The 16991-nt window shown below is 41.9% G+C and overlaps 1 protein-coding gene across 1 annotated transcript in view; it reads right to left on the reverse strand.

Moving 5' to 3' along the window:
• Window positions 1-16991, reverse strand: part of LOC126254879 (glutamate-gated chloride channel-like) — a 208177-nt gene that overhangs the window by 87980 nt on the left and 103206 nt on the right. The window contains exon 4 of the mRNA XM_049955350.1: window positions 3340-3407. Within this exon, the coding sequence (XP_049811307.1) occupies window positions 3340-3407 (68 nt within the window). The remainder of the gene's footprint in view (window positions 1-3339; window positions 3408-16991) is intronic.

Here is a 16991-nt window from a genome sequence, read left to right on the forward strand (position 1 = left end):
TTTATATTTTGGAACTTTAACGGTTTTCTGAAGATAACTCGTGTAATTAATTATGCCTCCAAGATCTTAAGAAACACCGTCAGGCTCTGAAATTAATTTGTTGTGAACTGTGACTTTCAATTTTTCTGTGTTACTATTGCAAATAAACTCGGATTTGTGAAACTTTAAAAAGTACGAGAGTGCGTACGTGATTTTTACATAGCAATGCCGCCTGCATTTATATTAAATACTTTTGTGGAATATTTGGTGCACCGCAACGAATATGAGTTGGCGTCTCACAAACGAAAAATAGCCAAACTTGTGAGTTCAACAGCAATTACGAGGGACCATTGAAGTGTCTGTGCTGTGTAATGTGTGGGTAAATCTTTCCGCGCAGTAGCACTTCGGGGCTCCGAGATGACAGAGAACTTGTGAACAGTTTGGAACTTTGATTTTCGGCGAGTTGATGAGAGACATTGTTTTTTATTCGTCATTCACATCACTTGCGCTATCCCATACAACCTGTACAGTCGCAGTCCTTACACCCAATTACACAAACAATGAGTATAACTGACATAACGTCATAACACTGGCGCAAATTATTTACAGTGGAGATAATAAAGACTTCACAAGATGACATGCTACAGATGAATATATACACTTAGATCCAATTTTTGTGTTGCAACAACTAGTTCATAATTAAATTTTAGACAATGGTAGGATTGTTGGACGCAAGCATTGGGAACCATGCATTATTATTATAAAAAAGAACAAAATATTATTTACATTGATATTTGACCTGTAACATACACGTGATTGCAGTGTTGATGGTGTTGTATGTCAGCCTTATTTTGCATTACTGACTTGGTAACGATACCAATTTTGGATGTTTGGGCTGATCGTGGATGTAAATAGTGAATAACTGACGAATTAGTGTGTTAACTGAGTAAGGAAGTTTGGTGTAAAAGCTTTCAGATATGGAACGGATCTCTTCTGAAACAGTTTTAATTTTTACATAATGGTGGATTCTTGAGATTATAATGAACCACAGAAAGTTTAATATTATTTGCAGTGTCTTATTTTGCATAATCTAAATGGTTCAAATGGCTCTAAGCACTATGGGACTTAACATCTGAGGTCATCAGTCCCCTAAAACTTAGAACTACTTACACCTTACTAACCTAAGGACATCACACACATCCATGCCCGAGGCAGGATTTGAGCCTGCGACCGTAGCAGGCCACAGCGGCCACAGCGACCGGCCATAATCTAAAGTTTGCTAACATGTGTAGACGCAGCTTGCCCCATATGGGGCAGTCATACAGAATTACTGGTTATGTTATCGACTTATAAAAGTAGGTGACTGTTTTACCTATTTCGAGACGTCATTCTGTTTATTGAGGAATATAAGGCAGCTAACAAACTGTTTGCTTTATTCACTATGCCAGTTATGTGTTTTTTGTAGATAAGGCGTTTGTTCAAGCGATCTCCAGATATTAAGCGGATTAAGTCCTAGCAATGCTTTCATTGATAATTAATCTCTCCCAGAATTGTAAAGAAAACTGGAAGCAAAAACACTATAAGGTTTATTCAAGTCTTGATAAAATTCACGACCATCACCAGTTTTACTTCGTAGCTGTAAGTTAAATTGTGTTTTATGCTACTGCCTGAAAGTGTCCATGTCTGTGTGTTATCAGACAATGTGAGTTCATCAATCGACCATAGACAGAAGGCTCGGACCCACGTCAGGGAAGCTCATAGGCTGAAGTACTGGACGTACGACCTAAGACTATTAAATATAGAAAGTCATGAAAGATATCAGCGATCATGAAGTACGATTATGATTAACATCTTAAAAAAACGCATTTCGACAGATTGTCATCATCACACTCAAAAAAGGAAGCATTAATTAAAGTAGAATAATTCACGAAATTTGATACTGAGTCGCACCACACACATGTGCGACCTCTGTTGGCAAATGACATTGTATATGGGACGCATAATTCACGGTTAATGATACCCTCTAAGAAAAAAAAATGACACACCACGAAGGAATTATCCGAAAGAGACGATAATCGGTAAACATGATGTACATGTGCAGACAAACAAACGACTAAAATTTAAAAAAAAAATGTCAAATGTGTGTGAATCTTATGGGACTTAACTGCTAAGGTCATCAGTCCCTAAGCTTACACACTAATTAACCTAAATTATCCCAAGGACAAACACACACACCCATGCCCGAGGGTGGACTCGAACGTCCGCCTGGACTAGCCGCACAGTCCATGACTGCAACGCCTAAGACCGCTCGGCTAATCCCGCGCGGCCTAAAATTTCAAAAAAATTGGATTATTTATGCAAGAGAAACAGCTTCACAAATTCAGCCTGTCAATAATGCTTTGGTAGACGTCTGGCCCTTATGAAAGCGTTATTCTGACTGGCATTGATTGATAGAGTCGCTGGATGTTGTGCCAAATTCTGTCCAGTTGGCGCGTAAAATCGACAAACTTCCGAGCTGGTTGGTGGGCCCTGCCCATAATGTTCCGAACGTTCTCAATTGGGGAGAGATCCGGCAACCTTGCTAGGCAAGGTAGGGTTTGGCAAGCACGAAGACAAGCAGAAGAAGCTCTCATCATATGTGGGCGGGCATTATCATGCTGAAATGTAACAGGGAGCTGAAACTGTATTTAAAGAAAAATTGGAAATAGAGTAAGTCAGTCAAAGAATCTGGTGCGCCACTATTTCAGCTAGAGGCTCTCTGATGACACCAGTTTACAAATGTCCGGAGAGTCTCTTTTGAGAACGTCCATGACTGAATACTCTCGCGGCTCACGACCAGCTGAAACGACTTTGGTAATAATTAACAGACCACTGTTTTGGAAATCACGACTCGTGAATGAACATCGCGAATTCGGAACTGGGATTGCAAAACGTTGGTAAAGAACTAGGATTGCGAATCACGGACAGAGCTAATGCAAGTGATAAATTTTGAAAGCCTGGAAAAAAGCGACATGTGACATTTTTATAGCGTTGTTGGTGCAGATCGCAGATGCAGTGTATATACGTGAATTAGTATGTGAGCTTCACTTTCAACATTTTGACATTATCAGGGTGAGGTTGCGTCGACGCTCTGAGATTGTGTATATAATAACTGATGGCTGGGGTTTCCCGTTAACGTACGTGACCGATCAGTGCTGCTGCACTTAACTGTAGGAAAATAAACGCGAGACCACTCAATGTGCTTACACGTTGTTTCCACGAACAGCTATGAGTATATGTACGTGTTTAAGCAACTGTATCACCACCATCTCTGTCACTGTAGTTAATTGTTATCTTGCATGCGTTATGTCTCAGACTTACCATATTAGCTTCGCTGACTGCCAATAGCCTGCGGAGGAGAAGATCTATTTTGACATCGACCGGTCCCCCTGAAAAGGAAGCAACGTAATCAGTGAATGCTTTCCCTTCGGTGCCTGCTAGCTGGAAGTTACGGAAACAACGTGTCGCCTTCAAGATTGGAGACGACACAAGGTATGTTGCGGAGAGGTAACTACAATATTATATGTAGACACGATAACGGATGAATGGAAACGTGCCAATGAACCAAGAATAATTAAATGAATTTAAACATTACTGCATGAGCTATATAAACTTGATATTGTCAGTCGGTTTCAGTTTTTAACACGTAAACCGAGCAATATTTACAGACAGACCTCACTGTCTTAGGAGAAAAAAATGGCTCTGAGCACTATGTGACTTAACATCTGAGGTCATCAGTCCCCTAGAACTTAGAACTACTTAAACCTACCGTAGCGGTCACGCAGTTCCAGACTAAAGCGCCTAGAATTCAGGGTCACACCGGCCGGCGTCTTGGGAGACTTAGGTGCGTTTACATGAATAACATTACCTATGCTGCTCCGCTGCTTGGCCACAGCTTTCTCTTTCTTTTTTTTTATGTGTGCGTCAGTCTTCTGACTGGTTAGATGCTGCCCGCCACGAGTTCTTCTCCTGTGGCAACTTTTTCATCTCAGAGTAGCACTTTCAACCTACGTCCTCAGTTATTTGCTGGATCTGTCTTATTACTGGATCTATCTTTTTACCCTCTACACCTTTCTTTAGTACCATGGAAGTTATATCGTAATGTCTTAACAGATGACCTATCATCCCTCCCTCATTCTTGTACGTATTTTCCACATATTGCTTTCCTCTTCAATTCTCTGGAGAGCATCCTTATTTCTTATCTTTTCACTCCACCTAATTTTTAACATTCTCCTGTAGCACCACATCTAAATCTGTCGAGTCTTTTCTCTTCAGGTTTTGATAGAATCCATGTTTCAATACCATACAATGCTGTGCTCCTGTGCTCCAAACGCACATTCTCAGAAATCTTTTTCTTAAATTAAGACCCTTGTTCGATACTGGTAGACATCTCTTGGCCACGAATGTCATTTTTGCCCGTGCTAGTCTGCTTTTTAAATCATCCTTGCTCCGTCCATCATGAGTTATTTTGCTGACTAAGTAGCAGAGTTCCTTAACTTGGTTTACTTCGTAATCCCCAATTCTGATGTTAAGTTTCTCACTGTTGTCATTTCTGCTACTTCTTACTGCTTTCGTCTTTTTTCGACTTACTCTCAGTCCATATTCTGTACTCATTAGACTGTTCGTCCTATTCGACAGATCCTGTAATTCTGTAATTCTTCTTCGCTTTCACTGCGGATAGCTATGTCATCAGTGAATCGTATCACTGATATCGTTTCATCTCGTATTTAGTCCCAGTCTTGAACCTTTGTTTCATTTCTGTCATTGTTTCTACGATGTATAGATTGAACATAGGGGCGAAAGAGTCTGTCTTAGACCCTTTCCAATCCGTTCTTTGTCTTCCAGTCTTATTGTTCCCTCTTGGGTCTTGTGTATATTGTGTATTACCCGTCTTTACCTACAGCTTAATCCTATTTTTCTGTGGATTTCGAACATCTTGCACCATCTTACATTGTCGAATGCTTTTTACAGTCAGAAAATCCTATGAACGTATCTTGTTTTGTCTTCAGTATTACTTCCATTGTCAGCCGTAATGTCAGAATTGCCCCTCTGGTGCCTTTACCTTTCCTAAAGGCCAACTGATCATCTAAGAGAGCCTTAATTTTCTTTTCCATTCTTCTGCATATTATCCTCGTTAGCAACATGGATGTAGGAGCGGATGCGATAATTCTCGCACTTGTCGGCCCTTGCTACCACCACTCTCATAGGCTACATTCTTAAATAGTAGTTTCGTTGCCGCTTCCCATAATGATTTCAGAAATTATGATGGAATTTTGTCAGTACCTTCTGTCTATTTGATGCTAAGTCATCCAAAGCTCGTTTATATTCTCACTCTAATACTGGATCCCCTATCTCATCCCTGTCGACTCCTGTCAAATCGTACTCCGATTATGCCATTTTCTGCTGGTGTTGATATTACCCTATACTCGTCTGACCAGAAATCCTTGTCTTCTTTCCATTTATTCCGTTAACCCTCACTATATCGAGATTGAGCCTTCGCATTTCTCTTTTCATATTTTGTAACTTCCCTACCAAGTTCAAACTCCTGACATCCCACACCCCTATCCGTAGAACATCACTCATTCGTTGATTACTCCGTCTTTTTCTAATGGTCATCTCCCTTTTGGCAGTCCCCTTACTGAGATTCGAGTCATTTGCTATTGGACAAATCATCATGACACTTTGCACTTATAGACCACATGTCTTTTGGATACACATTACGTGTCTATAATGTAGTGGTTTACATTGACTTATGCACGCTTATGCCGTTGATCATTGCCGATTCTTCAGCCTTCATAGCAGCAGTTTCCCACCCCAAGGGCAAGAGAGTCCCCTGAGCCTCTGTCCGCTCGTCCGACCTCTTTGACACGGCCGTTGGTAAAACGAGAGTTACTTCTTATGCCGGAAATTTCCAGCCATCACTGCTGATGATTTTTACTCAAAATTGAAGCAGTGAAGAGGTTCGAACCCGGGACCCAGCACGTTCTTTTTAGAAGTCAAAGACACTGAATCTCCCTTTTTTTTTGAACGTGCTTTTTTGTCTTTTTTTTTACGCTTCTCCCTTTTCCCCCTAGACCACGGGTACTGTTTGAGTTTTCTGTTAGCCGCTGAACCGATTCAGGATTTCTCTTATACATTGAATTTTCGATAATTCGAAACTTTACTCAAATGAGAAAAGGCTACCTGCACAGACGTGTTGTACGGAACCTGTAGTGTAATCCCAAAACCGATTAATACCGGTCAGTATTTTCTTTGATAACAGTTTTAGCAGTGTTTCAATATGCATCCTATATATCTGGAGTCATTACGTTTTGACTTAGTTCCATTGTTTTTCTAAAACTTCTCGGACGTAAATTGTGAAGCCTTTTGAAAGTACTTATAATTTCCAACCCAGATAAACTGAAACATAGTGTAATAAAGGTCAGCTCACTATTGGTGGACAATAATTTGATAAACAGTTTCGAAGGTAACTGAATTTGTCTATTTGTTATTTATTTGCGTTGATGCATTTATTTTTATGTATTTAGATTAACGTTATTATTTAGAGTACATAATTTACAGTCAACACAACGATATTGATAGTTAATGACACAATGTAATGAATTACCAAGTTTCGAAATTATTATGGATTTTACACAGGAGTTATGTTTTCAGAAAATTTGTATTCTTAATCTCACTAAAGTTAACAACAGTGGGATCCCGAATTTAACCAGAAAGCTATCATTGACGAAAGGCGACAGCACTGTTGCACAAATTGGACAGTGACTGTGACGAAGACGAGAAAAAAATACGTGTTCTTAAATTCGAAATAATTTTCCTAAAGCCATAATGTGAAACTCGCGTTTAGTAGATTCTTGATTAATGAAGTTACCAGTCGATTTCTACTTCACGTGTCATTTGGTTGTAATGATAGTTCTACTGGGTAAAAAAAGGACAGGAAGAATACGTTTTGGAGGTATACCGGAAGGGAAATGAAGGAAGAAGCTAAAAGTAGCAGCATAAGCTTAGAGAATACATTAGATAGCTCTATATTAATCCACACATAGACAAAATGAATATAAAATGTAGTCTCTGGTAAACTTCTAAGATCTGTGGAATGAACAGTTTAACAGGTAACGATGTGCTATGAGTGACTGCACAAGAAAGAAAAATGCTAGACAATCTATTTTATTACAATCGCACAAATGTTTTTCATTTTTATCAGACAGAGACTTGCATATCTTTTTCACTAGAACGACTGGATCATTCTGAGATAAGGAAGTTCTCTCTCTCACCACTTTCGTAATGCGTAATAATATACAGTTAATACAAAACTGAGCGAGCGCAGTTTTATTGCGACAGAATACGATAAGATCCTGTGTAATATTCCGTAACTAAACCAGTACAACGTGAGAAAAACGGAGTTGGCAGCAAGTTTCCAGAAATTCATTACTGCTGAGCATACACTTAGCAGACAAAACATTATGACAACCGACCTGCTGTCGATATAAACCCGGCCAGGTGATAGCAGCGCCCCCAGGCGAGGAATGACTGCTAGTCAGACACACGCGCGGATCGGTGAGCGTGCTGTCCGTGTGTAGAATGAGGAAGGCGTACGATCTATCTGAGTTTGACTGAGGGCAGATTGTGATGGCCCGGAGGCTCAGCACGAGCATTTCTGAAACTACACGACTTGTCGGGCGTTTGAGGAGTGCCGTGCTGAGGTCTTCAATACATGGCGAAACCAAGGTGAAACCACATCCAGAGGTCTTAGGGTTGGGCGGCCACTCTGCATCACAGATGTCGGACGTGGTAGGCTGGGCAGATTGGTTAAACAGGACACGTGGCGAACTGTGGCGGAACTAACATCAGATTTTAATGCTGGGCAGAGTACTAGTGTGCCTGAACACACAGTGCACCGTACATTCTCAACGATGGGCCCCCACAGCCGACGACCCATGCATGTGCCAATGTTAACACGACGACATCGGCCACTACGACTTAAAAATGGACACTTGACGTTGGTGCAATGGCAGAGCGTCGCATTGTCTGATGAATCGCGATGTCTACTTTATCATGCAGATGGAAGTGTCTGAATGCGTCGTGTTCCAGGGGAACAGCTCCTTCACACCTCTACTGTGGGACGGAGACGAGCTGGTGGGGCTCCGTTATTCTCTGTGGAACATTCACGTGTGCATCCTTGGGTCCAGTGGAGCTCGTGTAAGGCACCATGAGGACCAAAGAGTATCGTACATTGGTTCCAGACCACGTTCACTCCTTCACGCCGATCATGTTTCCCGACGGCAGTGGCATTTTTCATCAAGTTAATGCGCCATGTCACAAGGCCGGGAGTGTGATGGAGTGATTCGAGGAACACAGTTACGAGTTCCAGTTGAGGTGCTGACACCGTAACTCGCCGTATTTTAACCAGATCGAACACATCTGGGATGTGGTTGAATGAGGCACCAGAGCTCATCGTCCCCATCCCGACAATGTATGGGAATTAGGTGATTTGTGTATGCAGAAGTGGTGCCAACTCCATCCAGCGACCTACTAAACCTCGTTGCCATGACGTATTGCCTCTATTATCGGTGCCAAAGGTGGACATACCGGCTGTCAGGTAGGTGGTCATAATGTTATGGCTGATCAGTGTATACGAATACACAAAAATATGTTCAGTTACTAGTTTAGTCACTTTTAATTTAAACAGTAGCCTAGTATGCTTTTCAGTGGTGCAGCCATCATTATAAAGTGGACTAATGTTTTTACATAATGAAGTTTACTTGTGACATGCACATATGACGTCTGTTTAGCAGACCGCATGGTGACAAGATGTTTGTGTGAGGTCTTGGAGTAGTGTATAAAGGGTAGCGTTAATTCAAAGCATTGAAAGGTGCTTGATACATTTCTGCATGTATACAGGAGCTAAAGTTAATGCGGATCTGGAAGAATACACTTGTTTCATTCTGCCATAGTACACCACTTATACTTGTCACTGCCAGTTTAATACCACACTATTTTGCAAGGGTTACAAAGAAAAATTAAAATAATTAAATTCGTTTTGCTGTGCTATTATGTTGTTGTTGTTGTTGATCTCAGTCCAGAGACTGATTTGATGCAGTTCTCCATGCTACTCTATTCTGTGCAAGCTTCTTCATCTGAAAGTTAACTGCTGCAACCTACATCCTTTTGAATCTGCTTAGTGTATTCATCTCTTGGTCTCCCTTTACCATTTATACCCTCCACGCTGCCCTCCAATACTAAATTGCTGATCTCTTGATGCCTCAGAACATGTCCTACCAACCGATCCCTTCTTGTCAAGTTCTGCCACAAATTCCTCTTCTCCCCAATTCTATTCAGTATCTCCTCATCAGTTACGTGATCTACCCATCCAATCTTCAGCATTCTTCTGCACCACCACATTTCGAAAGCTTCTATTCTCTTCTTTTCTAAACTATTTATCGTCCATGTTTCACTTCCATGCATGGCTACACTCCATACGAATACTTTCAGAAAATTTAAATCTATACTCGATGATAACAAATTTCTCTTCTTCAGAAACGCTATCCTTGCCATAGCCAGTCTACATTTTATATCATCTCTACTTCGACCATCATCAGTTATTTTGCTCCCCAAACAGCAAACGTCATCTACTGCTTTAAGTGTCTCGTTTCCTAATCTAATTCCCTCAGCATCGACTGATTTATTTCGGTTACATTCCATTATCGTCGTTTTGCTTTCGTTAATCTTATATTCTCCTTTCATGACACTGTCCATTCCATTCAGCTGCTCTTCCAGGTCCTTTGCTGTCTCTGTCAGAATTACAATGTCGTCGGCAAACCTCAAAGTTTTTATTTCTTCTCCATGGATTTTAATCCCTTCTCCAAATTTTTCCTTTGTTTCCTTTACTGCTTGCTCATACAGACTGAATAACATCGGGGATGGCTACAATCCTGTCTCACTCCCTTCCTAACCACAGCTTCCTTTTCATGCACCTCGACTCTTATATAACTGCCATCTGGTTTCTGTACAAATTGTAAATAACCTTTCGTTCCCCCGCATTTGACCCCTGTAACCTTCAGAATATGGAAGAGAGTATTCCAGTCAACATTGTCAAAAGGTTTCTCTAAGTAGATGCTAGAAAAGTAGGTTTGCCTTTCCTTAATCTAACTTCGAAGATAAGTCGTAAGGTCAGCATTGCCTCACGTATTCCAACATTCCTACGGAATTCAAACTGATCTTCCCTGAGGTCGGCTTCTACCACTTTTTGCATTCGACTGTAAAGATTTCGTTTTAGTGTTTTGCAGCCGTGACTTATTAAACTGATAGTTCGATCATTTTCACGCCTCTCAGCGCCTGTTTTGTTTGGGATTGGAATTAGTATATTCATCTTGAAGTTGAGGATATTTGGCCTGTCTCATAAATCTTGCTCACCAGTTGGTAGAGTTTTGTGAGGGCTGGCTCTCTCTAGGCTATCAGCAGTTCTAATGTAATGTCTACTCCCGGGGCCTTGTTTGGACTTAGGTCTTTGAGTGCCCTGTCAACTTCTTCACGCAGCATCATATCTCCTATTTCATCTTCATCTACGTCGTCATCCATTTCCGTAATATTGCTCTCAAGTTACTATTATACAGAACAAAAATTCCATATCAGTAACTTATCTCAGTGCATGTGAACTATCTCTTGCCTGTATCCGTTATCTTTGGGAAAATGTGTCATTGCTTTGAAATGCATTTTCATTTTATTGTTAGTCACAAGTTACGTCCACACGATATGAAAGATTGGACAGGATATCAGTACACTCTGTTGAGCACTCAAATTTAAGGCATGTATCGCAAGAAATGCGCGCCGTCCATCGTGAACTCAGTTTTCTCTCCATCACGAAAGCCACGTATACAGACGAAATTTGATTAACTTCTCATGGTTGGGATTCACAGTCATATAATATTTCTTAAAGACATCATAGTCGCTGTTGACTGTATGAAATATTTATTATTACGATTGCAATTTCGGCCTTGGGGCCATTTTCAAGTAACTTTTGCAGTGTTATTTGAAAATGGCCCTAAGGCCGAAATTGCAATCGTAATAATAAATATTTCACACAGTCAACGGCGACTATGATATCTTTTAAGAAACAGACGAAATTGTTCGTGGGTGATGGCCGGATGTCAATGTTCAACGGGCACAGTATTCTGGCAAGCGGCCACGTTGCTACAACATCACACATGTTGATGAACTAAACTGCTTTTCACCTCTTCTCCCCTCCATCCCTCCCGCCCTAACCCGCCGTCCGATCCCAGCATCTCTTCCCCCACTCCCCTCGCCAGCATAATGTAACGTGTTGGTTTCGCTCTCAGGTACATGTGCTGGTGCCATCACTGCTGTTGCTCCGTTTGTTGCCCAAGTCTGTTATTTGTGCGGTATCTCTTTCCTCTTCTCAGTCATCAGACTAATGTCGCGCTCTCAGACCTTATTCAGGATGTAGCCGCTATCACGATTGGTCAGTGGCCCCTTTACTCGAATCTCGATACATTCTTTAATGACACGGTCCCAGAAGCTAGACGTCTGTGTCATACCATTACTATTACCGTAATCGATTACATGTAATTCTACAGGCAATATTTCACGACTGCCAACTTGTTTGTTACGTTGTTGTAATCTGGTGTGCTGTCGATGTTCTTGGCAACGATCTGCAATAGTACAAACTGCATGAATTATTGTATACGTCTTGCCATAGTGACAGAGTATCTGATAGACCACGGATTTCCTTAATCTGAGGTCGTCTTTGATAGTGTCCAGCAGTGCCTGTGTTTTAGCTTGTGAGAGGAAGATCATCTTCACCTGGTGTTTGTGGAGAATCCGTCCTGTCTTTCCAGATAATGCGCCAGAAAAGGGGATAAATGGCTTCATCCTCCTGATGTTCCTCTTCTGTTTCTGCCAGTGGTAAGGTGGGCGTAGGATATGGGGCTCCTCATATCTGCTACTACTTGTAGCCATTATACTGGAATCCTGTCCTCAGATCTTCAAGTTCGTCGCAGATACTTACAGATTGGTGTGAGCCCTATGTACTAGTGTTTTGAGTGCGCCATTTCTCTGCATCAGGTCGTGGCAGCTGTCCAAAAGTAACTATATTTCACTGTGCGTCTCTCTCTCATGATATGATGTATGGATCTGAGATGTACGAGGAAGTCATTCATCTTGGCCCTTACATGAGGCCATATAACGAGGGTATCGTCCCCATGCCGGAAGAAACAGGTAGATTTCCGTCTGACTGATTCCAGGGCTTCCTCCTGATAATGTTCCATATACAAGAACAAGTTAGCGACAACTGGTGAAATGGTTTCGCCTTACATCTTCTCGTAGTAGCTACAGCTGAAAAGAAATTATGGCGACGTCAAGATATGCTTAAAAAGGTTGGTCGTATGTCATATTGCTGGCCAATAAGTTCTAACGATTCTTGTAAAGGCGCTCTTGTTAGAGGAGAGACAATGTAGAAGCTCACAAGGATGTTGGTATCCTTAAGCTTAATTTTGTTAATAAGCCCACAAAATCCATGGAATTGTGAATGAGATGTCAAGACTTCCCGAAGTAAAGGATAAACAAATCTTTTGGGCACATAGCGAGTGAGTACATCAGAGCGCCAGGGTTGCTAACAATGGGGCATAAAGGCACCCCTTTTTTTCTGATCGTCCAGCAGTTCATAAAATGGTGCTTTCTGCTGTAGCTGATGCCACCAGTGGCAGTGGAATGGCCCGCTCAAAACATTGGTGCAAAGGGCTCACACATGCTCTGAAAATGAAAGTCTCAGCCAAGATCTTGAACATTTGAAGATAATGTTCCAATATAACAGCTACAAGGAATGATAAATAAGCAAAGCCCTATGTCCTACAGCCACTACGCAACTGGCAGAAACTGAAGAGGAACCTCAAGAGAATGTAGCCATTTATCACTTTTTATTTGCGCATTATCTGGAAAGACTGGATGAAATCTCCGGAAAAACCAAGTGGAGACAGTCTTCTGCTCACATGCTAAAACACGGAAACTGCAGGATAGAATGAAAGCCTGAGACTACGGAAATCCGTCGTCTATTAGATACCCGGCCAATGAGGCAAGACATATATCAGTCATATGGTGTGTACCATTGAAGATCATTGCCGAGAACACCAGCAGCACACCAGATTGCATCAACTTAACAAGTCGGCTGTAGTGCAACACTGCCTGCCGAAATTAGACATAACTGATCAGGACATAGAGTCTAACTTCTGGGTCTGCGTCATTAAGAATGTATTGAGTTTTGAGTGAGGGGACCACTGATCAATTGTGATAGTGGCTACATCGTGATTAAGGCCTGAGAACGTGTAGTATGTTGCATTAAAAAGAGGAAGTAGGTACCCCATAACGAACTGAATACGGCAGGATAAGAACCATCAGAGGTGCCGGCAGCAAACGTATTTGGGCGCGAACCTAGGATGGAGCTCAAAAATGGTTCAAATGGCTCTGAGCACAATGGGATTTAACATCTGAGGTCATCAGTCCCCTAGAACGTAGAACTACTTAAACCTAACTAGCCTAAGGACATCACACACATCCGTGCCCGAAGCAGGACTCCAACCAGCGACCGTAGCAGTCGCGCGGCTCCGGACTGAAGTGCCTAGAACCGCTCGACCACCGCGGCCGGCTAGGATGGAGCAGTGTGGGAGGAGACGCTGGGCGTGGACGACGAATAGAATGGCAGGTTGGAAGGCGGGGGTGGGGAAGAAACGAAAGTGCCGCGCCGGCCACCAAGCGGTCCCTTCATCAGCGCACCTCCTACTGGTAACATGGTCGCTTGTCGAAATGTTTTACTCCTTGGACACTGACATCTGCCTGTATATCGGTGAACTACACAATCCAGAGACATTAATGTAACCACCACCTATGTTCGATGTCAATGTGCAATAATCACTCACAGACAGCAGGTGGCGACACTAGCAGTGGAAGGTATATGCGTGTTAAATGTCTTTTTTGGGGGGAGGGGGGAGATGCGGAACAGAATGCAGTTGTCATAATGTGGAAGCGGAACGCTTTATCTGACGCCCGAGAGGGCATGATCACTGGCTTTCGGGCCTAGAGAGGACGCATTTTAGAATAGAAACAGCAAGGATTGTGCCACCATGGTTAAAATACATCAAGAATGATAAAATGGCGTTATCCAGAAGTGTCGCTGAGGCAGCACAGGCCATAGATGACAGAGATGAACGATGGCTGTGAAGAAGTGAATGGGCGAATACATGTGCTACTGTTTAGAAACAGACCGCCCAAATGAACCAAGGGCCTACCAGCAGCGCTTCCTCAATGACCGTGCAGGTAAAGTTCCTGTGTATGAGCTTCCACAGCAGGCACCTGTTTCACACACCCACGGTGACTGTTCATCAGCAAAGAAGGCTGGAGTTTGCACGCCAGCATCACATGTCGACGTCCAGCAACTGGCAACAGGTGATCTTTTCAGATGAATCACGTTTTATTCTCCATCGAGTCTACGCGGATCGTCTATACCTTGTATTCTATGAAAATGGTTCCCACAATAGATGTAGAATGTTGATGTAGAATGGTGCATGATGAGATTTGATTCACATAGCCATGTTCCCCATGAGGTGATAGATTAATGTCCTCACAAAATCTTCCTCTGCCGTTCTCTTTTGTCGACGAGCTGGAGGACCATTCCTCTCTCCCACGTTCCTTAACGAGGCAAATAAAGGTGGCACAAGGGAAAGCAATATCCAGAAAACAGCCGTTTGTCATATTCTCCTTCACTAAAGCATCATGATGGCTTGCGACAGAAGCGTTGATCCATATTACATTTACGTCTTGCCTCTTAGTCTTACTAATCAATACTTCTTTAAAAAATACGTTACTTAATTATTGCTATAGCTCCAGTTATTGCGATGATTCAGTTTTTTAAACGCACTTTTAAAGTCTCTTAGCACTAAAATTTTGTAAATCGTTTTTATGGTGTTTTATAAATGCAGTTATTGCCAAAATATCGGATATCCTTGGTAAGTGTATACATTTCAAATGTTTCAGTGTTAGGCTCCTAAATCCTCATGTATGAATATGGGTAAAATTGGGGATGTAATGTACTAAATTCATTACTTAAGAGGTGAATGGCCAAAGCTTTTGACTAATAGGAAACCTCTTATGGGAAGTTTCCAGTTGTCTGATCTAATGTGACAGCCAGTTCTCTAACTATTATAGCCACAGGTTGACTGGTAACTGTGAGCGGTCGTAGGATAAATTTGTTAGCCGACGATTTCTGCCGGATAGTAAAAAAATGGCGCCCTTTGGGTAGAAGCGTGCAACGGACAACGGAAGTTAATGAATCAATTACTATGTAGAATAACGCGCCGTACGCCCGGTATTAGGTAACACGTGCTACCGCGTGGACACGTGCTACCGCGTGGAGGTGTGTGTGTGTGTGTGTGTGTGTGTGTGTGTGTGTGTGTGTGTGCGTACGTGTGTGCCTGTGTCTGTGTGTTGTAGCTGAAGTGACACGCAGAGTCACGTCCTGCTAGAGTCGATCTCATAAATACAAATTGGTACGAAATATTTCACGGTGGTTACCTCCAAAAGACTCGTGACTTCTAAGTGTTAGGGACTTTTCGTTGACGCCGCAAAGTTCATCCAGCGAACACTATTCTTCGAAATTACTCCTCGCTCTCCTCACGCATCCATTCGGATACTTTAAAATAAAACTTCGAAATATGTTACTTTAAGGTTCACAAGTTGTATTTGTGATAACAGTCCCGTTTAGAAAAATTGGTCTTCTATTTTGACTCATTATGCCACATTATTTCACAATATTGCATGTTTTAACCTAATTACGGTCACATTTTGTGATGTTTTCGGTAGTTTTATCGGATTTTCAGAAATAAATTTATTGTACACTCTACTAGAAAAGATGATTCAAAGTATACGACTTTTTTTTTAGACTTAGGGATAGAATTCTAGCCCAATTCCGCAAGCGTGGTAGAGGAATTCACCTGCTATCTTATTTATTGTTTGTTTGTATATTTTCCGGGACCTTAGAACGTAAAAAACTAAACGCATGCTAAATATGGATCATACGTTAAAATGGGACTCTGTCCTGTTTAGGTAATCAAAAGTCATCTCCTGTTTCTAGGAGGATGAGTTAAATGGTCAACAGGGATATGAATCTCAGTTCTTGCTCTGACTTGGTGTGTGCGTTAGCGGTGCATCAGTATTATTAGTATACCACTAAGGGTATTTGTCTTCTTTATCTGTTCTATTACGGAGATATTTCTTCAAAACTTGATCGGTAATTCATCTGGACTGAAGCTACAGATACTCTTCTTACACTTCACTACAGGTGAATATTTCTGATTCCTTTCTGGCATGTCACGAAATAATGTGCCTGGCCGTTTCACCGAACCTGCAGATTAATGTAGTTCTTTTAGTAGCCCTTTAATCATTGCTGCTATAACTGTATGTTAAGCTCCGCTACCAGTCGTAGAGAGATCATCTTAAGAGTGAGGCACATTATCTGATTAAAAAATCACCTATTAACGGACACTGTTCACCTTGCACCTTTATGACATCTTGTACTCTGCTGGGAACATTTTAAATGAAGTGTCTGAATGTCTGTTTAGGAATGGCAGCCTATTCTTACTTAACAACCGAAACGAGAGAACGTACTGAGGTTGGAAACTGTGGTGTAAGCGAAGTTGACGTCCTAACTCTTTTCCACTGTGTTCAGGACGGGACTCGGGGCAGACCAGTCCATTTCAGAAATGTTATTGCCCACAAACCACTGTCCCACAGATGCTGCTTTATGACAGCATGCGTTGCCGTTTTATACAATCATCGTCCCCGAACTGCTCCTCTCCTGTATGCAGTACACAATGTGGTAAAAATGTATTCACATCCTTCCGCATTTAGACTTGTCTTAAGCGCAAAGAAGGGACCACACACTAACCACGAAAACACCCTGGTACGGT

Source organism: Schistocerca nitens, chromosome 1, assembly GCF_023898315.1.
Source record: "Schistocerca nitens isolate TAMUIC-IGC-003100 chromosome 1, iqSchNite1.1, whole genome shotgun sequence".
Classification (NCBI taxonomy): Eukaryota; Metazoa; Arthropoda; class Insecta; order Orthoptera; family Acrididae; genus Schistocerca; species Schistocerca nitens.